This window comes from Mytilus californianus, unplaced genomic scaffold (assembly GCF_021869535.1).
Source record: "Mytilus californianus isolate M0D057914Y unplaced genomic scaffold, xbMytCali1.0.p SCAF_3, whole genome shotgun sequence".
NCBI lineage: Eukaryota > Metazoa > Mollusca > Bivalvia > Mytilida > Mytilidae > Mytilus > Mytilus californianus.
Genome location: NW_026262679.1, coordinates 66,571,985 through 66,585,783, shown reverse-complemented (window position 1 = coordinate 66,585,783; position 13,799 = coordinate 66,571,985). Strand labels below are relative to the sequence as shown.

At 33.1% G+C, this 13,799-nt stretch overlaps 1 protein-coding gene across 3 annotated transcripts; it reads right to left on the bottom strand.

Moving 5' to 3' along the window:
• Positions 1 to 668: 668 nt before the first annotated feature.
• On the bottom strand, positions 669 to 10,751 carry LOC127733165 (leucine-rich repeat protein soc-2-like). 3 transcript variants are annotated; one of them, XM_052242516.1, is made up of 3 exons: positions 10,712 to 10,751; positions 3,797 to 4,590; positions 669 to 824 (listed from the first exon to the last, which is right to left on the bottom strand). In XM_052242516.1, exons 2-3 carry the CDS (start codon positions 4,532 to 4,534, stop codon positions 684 to 686), a joined length of 879 nt encoding a protein of 292 aa, XP_052098476.1. In that variant the 5' UTR covers positions 4,535 to 4,590; positions 10,712 to 10,751; the 3' UTR covers positions 669 to 683. The 3 variants fall into 3 exon arrangements, with proteins under 3 accessions (XP_052098476.1, XP_052098475.1, XP_052098474.1); XM_052242515.1 differs by having other exon boundaries at positions 10,661 to 10,746; XM_052242514.1 differs by lacking the exon at positions 10,712 to 10,751 and adding an exon at positions 10,404 to 10,631.
• Positions 10,752 to 13,799: the final 3,048 nt, after the last annotated feature.

The window sequence follows — 13,799 nt, the reverse complement described above, 5'->3', positions numbered from 1 at the left end:
TTGTTTAAATGAGTATACATGTTTTTGTTTATAAATGTACTTTAATCACTCTAATCATTCTAATCATTTACTGTGCTTTATTTTGTAATTCATTTGATTGTATAGCTCAAATTTTGAGCACCATGATTGGTTAATAAAATATCTTGTATCTTGTAACATAGTCTGACTTGGTTACAGACACAACATGTGGTGGGGTTAAACCAGTTTTAAATGTGCACAAACAAAACCCTAAATAATACCCTCTTTTTTGTGTCCTTATGTTATCGAGTTGATGTCACATTAATGATGGGGTTTACAGAATAATGGCCAAAAAGATTGAAGAATAGAGTAAAATAGGCCGATAAAATAAAGAATATAGAATAGTGGCCCCTAAGTGGGGTACTACAACTTAAAGAATATAGTAACATGGCTTAAAAAACTGAGGAATACAGACAATCATTATGGTTTACTCCTAATATTTAGAGAAAAAAAAATGGGTTCTTGTTGTTCAGTCTTTAGTTTTTATGTGGTGTTTTGTAGATTGCTGCCTGTCTTTTTGTCTCTTTTTTTTTGCCAAGATTTTGATTGATCTTTGACTTATGAGTTTTTATCCTGCCTGAGGTATCTTCTGCTACTTTTTTTGAAGCTTTGAAAAGAAGCTGTAAGACATAAAGTATAAATTTACATAATAAAAGGGAACATTTTTATTTTTTTGTTTCATCAGTTTCATTATCTTCACTGTCATCATCATCATCTTCATCATCTTGTTCATCTTCCTCCACATCATCGTCCACACTAACATCTTCATCTAATCCACTTTTACCTATTAGAATGTAATCTAAACCCTGAAAGGAATATTAAAAAATAAAAATTTACGCTGTATAAAAGTACATTTTGTATATCTATTTAATAAACAAGAAATCAAAATGTAAAACATGTGTGTTAAAAGCTCATTAAATAAGTTATTATAATAAATGTGTGCTTTGGATTCACTATTATTCTACCAAGAATTTTAGTGTTCAACAAAATTTAAATAAGTTAATTAAAATTAATTACTTAAGTCAATGCAAATATCACAGGCACTTGTTTATATCCCAGGGGTGGATCCAGCCATTTTTAAAAAAGAGGGTTCCAACCATATGTCCCCATTCAAAAGCATTGATCATCCAAAAAAAAGGGGGGTTCCAACCCCAGGAATCCTAATATAAAAAGGCTTTAAATGCTAAAAATCACAAAATAGGAATACGAAATTGCTTTAACATGTTTAAAGCAGACATAAAAATATCCATATCACTTAATTTTCCATGGGACATTACTCTCCCACAAAAATATTTAATCATTGCTGATTTTTTTTATTTTTGAAGATGTTGCTGATAAATACTTTTGAAAATCAAATGAGAAGTTTAAGATGTTGTAAAATTTTGTCTTAATCTTTTCATTGAGGAGATCAAGAGCTAATTTAATGTATGTATATATCGATATATTGTGCATTGAAGTCAGGGATGCATCTAATTTGTCAAAGTAAAATAATAGACCACATCAAATTAAATTTATGTTATTTAATTTGTATTGCTCCAATTTTCTGTCATGCCTGTAATGAATATGAATAGAAGGAGATGTGGGGTTACTGGGGTATATGTCAATGAGACATCTAGACACTAGACATATATGGGCCTAACAATTACTACATCCTGCTTAAATTTCATACTTATCTATTTACAGCAGAATAGAAATACAAGGGATAATGTTATCACATGCTCAAGTATATCAAGTTTCAATTGATTTTTTTACAATTAACATAGACACATTTTCAACAAGAAATGATTGTAACAGGATGCTGTTACGAAGTCTCCCAAACGAAGCTCCCATAATTCGTAATTCCCAGGGTCGCCTGACATTGGGCAACGTCCAGTGAAAATTGGTTTGGTCCAGTAAGGTTATATGCATTAGTGATGCCTGGGGACTAACCTTGTATATCATTCAAATCATCTTGGCATGACAAACAAGAATATATATGGTTTAGGGGTGGGGATCTCGACCATTTACAAGATACTAGAACATTGGGGGTGGGGAGGAACCCCTGGGGACTGGCCCTATACGTCATTCAAATGTTCATTACATGATGAACAGGAATATATATGGTTTAGGGTTGGGGGATCTCAACCATTTACAAGATATTAGAACATTGGGGGTGGGGGGAACCCCTGGGGACTGACCGTATACATCATTCAAATGTTCGAGACATGACAAACCAGAATATATATGGTTTAGGGGTGGGGATCTCGACCATTTACAAGATATTAGAACTTTCTCAAATGGCAGAGAGTCGGGATGACCCCTGGGGACTAACCCTATATATCATTCAAACCATCTTCGCATGACAAACCAGAATATATATGGTTTAGGGGTGGGGATCTTTACCACTTAGAAGATATTAGAACTTTCTTAAATGGCAGGGGGTGGGAGTGACCCCTGGGGACTAACCCTGTATTTCATTTGATGTGCTTTATCATGACAAACTAGTATATATATGGTTTAGATGTGGGGATCTCGACCATTTACAAGATATTAGAACTTTCTCAAATGGCAGGGGGTCGGGATGACCCCTGGGGACTAACCCTGTATATCATTCAAACCATCTTAGCATGACAAACCAGAATATATATGGTTTAGGGGTGGGGATCTTGACCACTTAGAAGATATTAGAACTTTCTTAAATGGCAGGGGGTGGGGGTGACCCCTGGGGACTAACCCTGTATTACATTTGATGTGCTTTATCATGACAAACCAGAATATATATGGTTTAGGGGTGGGGATCTCGACCATTTACAAGATATTAGAACTTTCTCAAATGGCAGGGGGTCGGGATGACCCCTGGGGACTAACCCTGTATATCATTCAAACCATCTTAGCATGACAAACCAGAATATATATGGTTTAGGGGTGGGGATCTTGACCATTTACAAGGTATTAGAACTTTCTTAAATGGCAGGGGGTGGGGGTGACCCCTGGGGACTAACCCTGTATTTCAATTAATGGGCTTTATCATTTAGAACATTTTCAATTAAAAAGATTGTGTCTATCACAAACAGTTTTCAATTTATAATCATTTGAAAATTTTAAAAAATAAAATCCCATAGGGTTCTATAGTAAAACCCTCTTTTCTTTTTGCCCCTCAAAGTACCCCTTTATAAATCCCATTGCACAAACAAAACCCTGATTGCACCACTAGACATGTTAGTCTAACATATTGTGAAACCCTAAGTTAATTTGACAAGCGGTTTTGGAGAAAGGGTGCGGACAAGTTCAAATTTAAAAGCGGCGGAAGAAGAAGAAGAAGAAGAAGAAGAAGAAGAAGAAGAAGAAGAAGAAGAAGAAGAAGAAGAAGAAGAAGAAGAAGAATAATAATAAGAACTGAGCAAAAACAATAAGTCTTCCCAAACTTCGTTTGGGAGACTTAATTACAAATATATTCATAACTTGCTGTTCAGTGTGAGCCAAGGCTCCGTGTTGAAGGCCGTACTTTGACCTTTAATTGTTTACTTTTTATACATTGTGACTTGGATGGAGAGTTGTCTCATTGGCACTCCTACCACATCTTCTTATTTATATATTATATATAAATCCTGGAGCTTGTAAATAACCTCCTTTAAAATGCTCTCCGGAAAATATTTTAATTTTTTGTCAATTCATAAAAAACACTACAAATTAAACAGGTGTTGCATCAAAAAAGATCAAATATTCTAGAATTTGTAAATGGTGTCTGCAAATACCCCAAAGAAAAAAAAAACAAAAACTACAGCATGTACATACTTACCTTCCAGTGATCAGGTTTTATATCAATCATATTATCTCTTAAATCAAACTTTGTTAACTTTGCAAGTCCAAGAATAGTATCATCACTAACAGTTTTGATCACATTATTTTTTAAAAGCAGTGTAACTAGTTCTGACATCTCAAGAACACAACAGGGAACTTCTGCGAGACAATTGTAATTTAAATTCAAATATGTTAGCTGTTTAAAGTCTTTGAATTCTGATGATAATTCTTCAAACATATTTTCTGCTAAGCAAAGCCATTGTAGTGATATTAAATTATAAAAAGATTTTGGTAGTGAGTTTAGTGCATTTTCACGAACACTCAATTTCTCAAGTAATTTCAAGTTTCCAATGTCATTAGGTAATGATTTTAGCTGACAGTTAACTAGCCATAGCTGATGCAAGGTTATAAGCTCACAGAACTCATCAGGTAGAAATCCAAGTGGATTCCCACACAAATTCAAATAAGTCAAATTCTGAAGCTTTCCAACACCCTGTGGCAACATTGTCAATCTGTTGTTGTTCAAAACCAGCTCCTGTAATTGCAATAGCTGTGTAATTTCAGTTGGAGGCATTAAAATCTCATTATCATTCAGTAACAGTCTTATGACATGTGTTAGTTGACTAATATTGTTAGACAGAACTTTTATGTTGCGATGACTCAAGTTCACAACTTCTGATTTGCTTGCAATAGCTTTCTGAATGATGTTCTCCACCGCCATCACATCCATGGCCATTGTTTTGGATCAAATTTGTATTTTACAAATCCATATCTCTTTATGATTAAGAAAACCTGTAATAGAAAAAATTTTCATTATAAAATTTTATTAACTCTTCCCCTATAAAATATATAAACATAGAAACATGAATGGCTGACAGATGCAAAATTGTAATTCTACAAATGTAAGTCTGAAGTGATTTTCTGATTTGGCCACCAACAGAGGTGAGGTAGTCAAGTAAATAGGGCTAAATAAGGGATTCTGTGAAAGGCCAAATCAGAAACTGGAGACAGAATCCAAAAAGGGATTAACAAATGGTATATCTATTTTAACTTTTTTAGCACTGTATTACTTACTAACAAAAAATATATACATTTTGTGTCACAGTTTCTTACTTCTACCTTTATCAAATTTCAATATTCCCAAAACTTTGTATAAGAATAGCTAAAAAAAGTTTTTTTTTCTTGTAATGTCAGCACAAAAAGTGATGATACCATACTGGACTTGGGGCAGGTAAACTACATGTACTTAAAAAAGAATATTTTTCCTACTTTGCCGAAATGAGGTAATATCTTGATACTACTTCAACAGTTTGTCATCATAACTCCCCTGAGACCACACAACAGAATTTCATGAAACTTTATAGATAACTAGGACATACTATGTAGATGTGCATATATATCAACAGGAAATTATGATTCAATTTTTTTCTAGTAGTTATGCCCTTTGAACTTAGAATTTTGGCCTAAATATACTACTGTGACCTTTTGTCATCTCAACTCCTCTGAAACCACACAATATAATTTCATGAAACTTTGTAGATAATAAGGACATAATATGTAAATGTGATCATGTGCATATCCACAAGAAATTTTTATCAGTTGACTTTTGTAGGAGTTATGAGTCTTTTAATTGTCTGTTTATAAATTTTGAAATTATAAAGAAAGTTAGGTTTCAACTACCTCAGGCAAAGTTGACCTGAAATGAATTTGGCTATTTTTTATGTATTTTTTGGTCATATAGCTCTGCAACTGTTTCGGTTCTTAGACATCCTTGGCTTTAAAAATTTGGCTTTGAGCGTTCCTGATGAAGGTAATCCAGAAAAAGCGCTTCGGACACATGAAATTAATAGTGTTGTTTTCATATTCTATATTATATATTTGTTCATTTTCTTTCAAAGTCTGAATTTAATGTGAATTCTACTCAGTTTACTATTGTTTAAAGCAATTCATTAACTGGTGAGATACAATGTGGCTTGAATTTTTATATCACAGTTTGATCAATATTTTTTTTGACGTTACACCTGACCATCTATGAAAGTTAATTAGGACACGTGTCCATTAACGAAATTTGAGTGTAAAAAGGTGAATAAATAAGATAAGGTTAAAAAATGATTAGAACGACAACATTGAAATGGAGACTTGCTTTTAATTTTAGATTTTTTGTCGATTGATTGTTTACCCCATATCTCCTTTTAAACATATTTTTAAGCAACTGGTTTGGATATTTTTCTCTCAAGGCAAATAAATGACCATATTGGATTCCAAATCAACACAATGTATAAATCTAACATAAAAAGAAACCAACAAATTCGACTCTAAAAGAGAAGCGAAAGATACCATAGGGATTTCCAAACTCATCAGTTGAAAACAAGCTGACAATATCATGGCAAAAAAAGAAAAACTATGTAAAGGCAAACAACAGTATACAAAACAAAAGACTAACACGGACCCCACCAAAAACTGGGGGTGTCTCAGATGGTCCAGAAGGGTAAGCAAATTATGCTCCATGTGTGGCACCCATCGTGTTGGTGATGTATGTACAAACCCAGTGATGTCTATTACAAATGGTCACATTCGAGGAAAAGAGGACGGGATTGTGGAAATATCAACAATTGGAAGATATCAGTCGTCATTAGTAATCTGTGAAACAGATATTCCATAACGGTCAACCTACTCGACCGTAAAATTTTAGAAGGGATGATTTCAACTGGGAACTCTTGGTTCAGTAACTTCCCTGTACATGTAAGCAGCAACCATCTATCAAGGAAATGATGATAGGAAATGCAAGCTCTGGAATATCTTATCATCTGGGAGGTATATACTCCATATGCAGATGCGGCTGGAATGTTGGTACATAGAAAAGAAAAATTCACAGTTCGAAGCTGAAATCATCTCCTTTGTCGTAAAGTTTTGTTCTTAACCGACCAAGTATGTTGTTATTGATGAGCTTTTAATGACAAATATTTATATCTCTTTCTCAATAACACAAGAACTTCCTGGGGGTTTCGCCCCCTACCAGGAGGTCTTCTGCCCTGAATCAGCTTAGGGGACCTCATGAGGCTCGGGGTACACTGCAAAATGGCCTAGCTACGCCACTGACATATAGGAAGTAAAAACATCCCAATTTAAAAATAAATGAATTTTAGGGTTAAATCTGATATAGATTGTTCGTGTAAACAAGTTATTCAGTCCTTAATACATTGTACTCAAATATAAAATCTAAGGAGTTATGACAAAAAAAGGAAAACAAATTTATTGTACATGTAAAAGGCTATAAACATAGGATTTCGTTCCATAAAAATTATTTTCTAAAAAAATACATTTCCATATACATGTATATTTGATTTTTCTATTTTTAGAATTTTATTATGGGATGGATTATTTTTATATTTTTATATTTTTATTTACCACAACAGTCGATGTGTTATCATTTCTGTTTGTACATGTATTTAAATATTATACACTAATGCTCTTAATTTGAGGTAAATACTATTACACACTTATTTCTATTTATATTTGAGGGAGGATGAATTTGGTAGAGTAGCAGGAATAAAAAAGCATGTAATTACAGCTTTTTTCTTTCTTTCTGAACATCAGATTTTTTACTGTTATCAACTGCTGTGCATGTGAAGGATAAGTATCAAAAAATATATTAACAAAAAGATAGTGCATGTGCCAGAAATAAATACTAACATGAACATGTGGTTAAATAAAAAACCATTTACATAACGACTAAAATTTATTGTTCTTTATTGAAGAGTACATGTAGGTGTCAACTGTTCTTAAAAAATATTGAGTATAGGGGAAGTACTACATTTAAAGGTAGTAAATTCCATTATGTAATTGTTATAGGGAAAAATAAATATTTATAGCAGTCTTTAGATGTTAGTAGATGTCTGTATGTATATGGATGGGTTGCCAAGTTCTATTGCCTGTTGGTAGTCGTAGAAGTAATACTGAGGGTACTGCGACGATATGGTGTACAATTTTACAGAACATTAAAAGTCTGGTTTTAAGTCTGCATTGTTGTAAGGTAGATGAGTTGAGAGTATCGAGCATGTCTGTAATGCTACTGGTGTTATGATATCGATGCTGCAACAACCCATGGCTGAAACATTTAGCACACACACCTCATATTAATTTTGTCAAACAGAAATCTACATTTGTACAAGAAACACCCCAAGGGTTAATATTCAAATTTGTTTTGTTTGCTTCTCTTTGAAACTATTCCTCTATCAGTCCGGGGTCCCTGCTCCCATGAGACAGTCTTGGGACCATTGCTATTTCTAGTCTATATAAATGACCTACCATCAAAAGTCCAGTCTAAATCTAGATAATTGGCAGATGATTGCCTCATGTATAGATCTATTGAAAGTTCAGAAGATGCCAAGATATTACAACAAGATCTTGATCAACTGCAATAGTGGGAGAAAGACTGGATGATGAGCTTCAACCCGAAAAAAAGTGAAGTTATCCGCATAACCAACAAGTGGAAAATAGCTAGCACGAACTATTCCATTCATGGCCATGTTTTGCAACTGACCTGGGAACAGTATACATGTATATGTTCCTGGACTGACAGACCGGACAAAATACTTGGGCATCACAATCGTCAGCAAGATCACATGGGGTCCAAATATCAGTAACATCACGAAAAAGGCAAACAACACCTTGGGATTCTTGAGAAGAAATATAAGCAACTGCCCAAAAAACATCAAAGAAACAAGCTACAAGACCCTTGTCCGCCAACAGATTGAATATACGTCTACTGTCTGGGACCATTCAACCAAACAACATACCACAGCCTTCGAATCTATACAGCGACGTGCAGCCAGATTCATTATGAGTGACTACAGGAGAGATAGCAGAGTAACATCAATGCTCCAACAACTACATCTAGGTAGCCTGCAGTCACACAGATATAAGGCCCGCTGCACCATGATATTTTTAGAGTCATCAACCAACTGATTGAAATACCTTCACTATCACTACAGGCGGTTCACCTAGAAACCAGGGGAAACACACAGAAATTTCAGCAAGTAGCTTGCTCCACCAGAAGCTACCAGGACTCGTTCTTCCTCGCTGGTATAGGATCTCCTGTAGTTGGTGATCGCAATACTAGTACTAGTATTGTGCCCAATACTGGTATAAAAATTTTGTACCAGTATTGTATTCCATTATTGTACCAGTATTGTGTTTATTTTTTAAATAAACAATACATATAGGTAATTAATCTTTTATTAAAGGTGTCACATATATATGCATTATGATATTAACATATGACAAGACAATTTTATATGGAATGATTGTATGTTTAACTGATGATGCCATTGATGGTAAACTGTGATTATAATCAAAGAAAGTTTTAAATCTTCTGATGTGAATTTCTTAAGGGAACCGTACTGTCTCAGCACTTTAACAAACTCTTTACTTTCTTCTATGTTTTCTTCCAGCTCTCTCTTTCCAAGTCTCAATAGTATATTTTAGTGAATTTTATATTGACATTAATGCTGTTATAGCTTCTGTATCATCAGCATTGGTATTGTTTATTTCTTCTTCAGATGGCATTTCTGCAACCCCCACTTCCTATATTGATATTTATGTATTCAGTCTGTGGACTTTCTCTTACACTTACTAGATTACAAGCTTGTTTAGATAGCACCTGTACGGCTCTCTTACTGTAGGAGTGCTTGTCTAGTATAAGTATTTGAGCATTTGTACCAGTAGATATATCTGCTACAAATTGTATTGCCCATGGTTCTGAATCAACTGCTTTAAGAACTACCCTTAACATTCATGTAAACAAACTAGTTGATTTGATTATAATCAGGTTCCCCTATTAAGCAACTATTTATGTTTAATGGATATTGATATCTTTTATCATGTTTAATGTGAAAGATTGATAAGAAAATAAAGACAAACAAATGCTTAGAATCTTAGTATACATACATGTATTAAAATATCTGTAAAAATATACGATGGTATACATGTAAATGCCGAATTTACAGTGTTATAGTGTAATAATTTGCTTGAATTTATTAAAAAATAACTCAGATAATAAAGCTGTTATTTTATTTTTTCTAAATTGAATTAAATAAAATAGAGAAATATGATAAAATTATTAGCAATTATTTATATAATTAAGTATTGTTTGAATAAGATGAGTTAATTACAATAATCTTTTGTTTATTTGTACAAGTATAGTAATTATTTTTAACTGGTTGTTAATTGATTTCACAATTATTCTCTGTAATCTTTTTGAGTTCATTTAATCTCCCTTTGATCTTCAATATCTAATTTTGCTTAAAATTCATATTTCATTATACACCTTAAAGTATAGTGAACAATACAACTACAATACTGGTATATCAGTAATGTACCAGTATCGCTGTTTTTTAAAAAAAAGTTACAATACTGGTACAAAATTTTTATACCAGTATTGTGGACAATACTGGTATACCAGTATTGCGATCACCAACTACAGGAGATCCCTGGTATAGTTCTTTGTTACTCCATGCCACAGACCATGGTCGCTGCAGACGCTGCTGATTCTCTTGACTCCTTCAAGGAGAGAATCAGCATGTACAGCTTCTATGAGGACTCACTTGTTTTGTTCCTGCTTCTAACCTGTCACACGACTCCTATTTTAACTGTACATAGTCCATTTGTGCGATAATGCTCATGAGGAATCCGGCACAATAAAGAATGAAGAAGAAGAAGAGATAGCATAATTTTACCGACGTGCGAAAGGACTTCGGATGTACACTTCTGATATTAACTAAATCTTGATTGTACATGTGATAAGAGAGTTGGAGGTTTTAGTTGTACATTAAGATAAACACAATGGACCTCTCCTACTGACCAGTCGATCACATAGAAGGTTGCAACTTATCACATCCACAAATTCACGTACTTTTTTTCGTTTCTAAAGCTAACAGGAAATGTCTGCTACATGATTAAATAATAATCCGATATCGGGTATATTTTCCGGAATTAACTATTGTCTAGCACACACTATTTAGCAGTGCTATTTTAATTTTAGTTAATTTAAATGAAATTAAAACACAGACAAATAATTTCCAGTGCATGTTTTTTATGTGTGTGATTGAGGGCGGGTTGCCTTTTTTTTAAGGTATGTTTTGTCACACGATTTTGCAGAACTGAGCATGCCTAGTTCTACAATCAGTGTTTGTTGAACCAGAGACATATAATTATATGTGTATATATGTCTCTGGTTGAACTGGGCATATTGTATTACAATTTTCATACGATCTGTACACAATGCACAATTCCCCATAGAAATTGTACAAGTGAGCTGTTCATATATTCATGTAAAGTAATGCAGTCTAGCATACTGAACTATTAGTTCGGTCAAGAAAGACAACTCGTACTCAAAAAAGGGAGGTAACTCAATGTTCTTATAAAGGGAAACGAGTTTATCAGTAATTCCGAGGAACATGTTGATTTTTGCACGCCAACTTGTACATAAATAATTAAATATCGGATCACAACAGGTTTTGAATGTTTGATGATCGATATCCACGTTTTAATCCAATAGTATAATAATTTGTAACTTAATAGGAAACCGAGTTTAGAATCAAATTAGAATTATTAGGGTTTTAATATAATAATTTTAATTAGTTTTTATTATACATTTTTATATATGCGTATCTATTGAAAAAATGTCTTTCTTAATCTTTGAACATTTTTCTAACATCCAAATTCTGTTAAGAAAAATAGAAGTATTTGATTTTATAAGACAACATAAAAAAAAAACAGAAAAGAAAAAAAAAAAGAAATCTGCCCACCTAAAATACTGAATTTTGCCATGTCTGGTTGAATGACTATATATATTTTGATTCTCATACAGACAATGCATTACATCGGTACAGAGAAAAATTATAAACTCATATTAACTCAATTTAACTATTAACGAACTTAGTGAAATGTTTGCTTCTTTTTTTCATCTTTGAACTTCAAGATGGCGAAATGCATCTAAGTTTAAAATAGAGAACGATTTAAAACAAAATTGATTTCACTTCTTCAAAACATGTGGTATACATAACTTTAGCCACTAATAATAAATAAAAAGTATTATGTAATCAAATTTGGTTAAATATCTATTTCAAATTTATGATCTTTTATATGTAAAGGTAGTAAGATAAACATAAATAAACAGAATTAACACCTTTATGTTATTGCTTCGAAAACGATGATGTCCTACTGATTTTATGGCCATCATACTCATACTTATATTCCTTAGTTTTAAGGAGACACATTTAACCAATTAATTGTATGGTGTGTTATAACTTTGGATATCAAAATAAAGGTAAATACAGAAAAGCGCTTTGGACGCAACAAAATCATTAAAGAAGTGATATTGTCAATGTTAGACATGAATCCCAAAGTTTTTCATTTGGAAAAGTTTTTTTTCTAATTTCATTTTACATTTTAGCAGATATAATAAGTACAAGTTGATCCGAAAGACTGTGTCATGACTAAACAATTGCAGAGATTGTTTAAACACTCATTTTTTTTAGTTGGCTAAATTCCTTTATAGAAGTTAAGCGGAACTTAACCTTTTTTCGCTTATATTTCAATATCTCAACATCTCGTGTAACTTTTCCCGTTTGTGCATCCAGATAGTACCACCGTGTCCTATAACTATTTTCTTGACTTAAAACACTCAGTATGTCCACATTCTATGACAACCACTAGCTCGTAGTCTTTAATCAATACCGTTTCAATTCAACTCTTTTTCTAACCTTCAGCGCACCCATCGCACATTCTTTGAAAGATCATGTTAAGCGTTTAGTGATGCTATTGATTTATTCAGTCGGTTGTCCATTGAATTAATACAAGCTTCCCATGAAGGGTTGAGACATAAAAAAGAATGAACAATTTTAGTGTGAATGCGCCTTGAAATACAAATGAGAAATTTTTTACATTCTACTGCAAAGTTTTCGGCATCTTAAGGTGCAAACGATTAATTTTATATCATGCGCGGATATGATTGACGGTTTTGTTTGGCGTCGAGTGACAAATAGTTCATGCATATTCGGAACGAGAACAAATCAGCAATAATTCAATAAGCATGATAAGAGGAACGACTAGGAAAAATACGATGAAGAACAGAAATTTCGAATGCAACTCGAAAATGAATTTTTTGCCATCAAACCCCTGAAAGAGTTGTTGCAAGGGTATATATATATATATATATATATGCTAACGTAAAGGAGATGTGGCATCGGACGTGGCTGCGTGTTTATACATTCAGCACAATGAAGCGAATATAAATAAGAAGATGTGGTATCGGAGTGCCAATGAGACAACTCTATAACCAAGTTAAAATTTGTAAAATTAAAAATTATAGGTCAAAGTACGGCCTTCAACATGGAGCCTTGGCTTACACCGAACAGCAAGCTATAAAGAATACCCATTTACTGCCAGATGGAAGAAGTCCATATATGTCATACTCCATTGCTTGGGATAATTTTTATACTGGATATGATAAATTAACTAGCCACACACTGGCACAAAAGTCTTGTCCATGCAAAATCATGATTTGTAGAATATTTGTCATACAATAATGGAATTTTCCAATGTACTTTAAAGCAATAGCTTTAAACATTAGCTTGGTTAAAAAAAGGGACATGTCGGTGAAAAGAGAACCATAATTATTTCTAATGGGATTGCATATGGTCTCAGTTGAAAATAAAACGTCAACCTAACATAATAATAAAAAAACATTTGGTCAATAAAAAAAAATCAAACATCATGTCAGTTTCACAGTTTCAACATTTTTGTCGAATTAAGAGTTTTTTTTAAATATGATTTGTCCGTTCCTAAAGCAAGACATTTGTTTTTACTATGGCCTCTTAAAAAAAGATGGACTTATAAGTCTACTTAGACTTTAAATTGATAATGAGTAATACGTGTGTGTATCTTTTATTTGACACAGTAGATGTAAACCTCCATGCATGTTGCGAGACTTTATGATT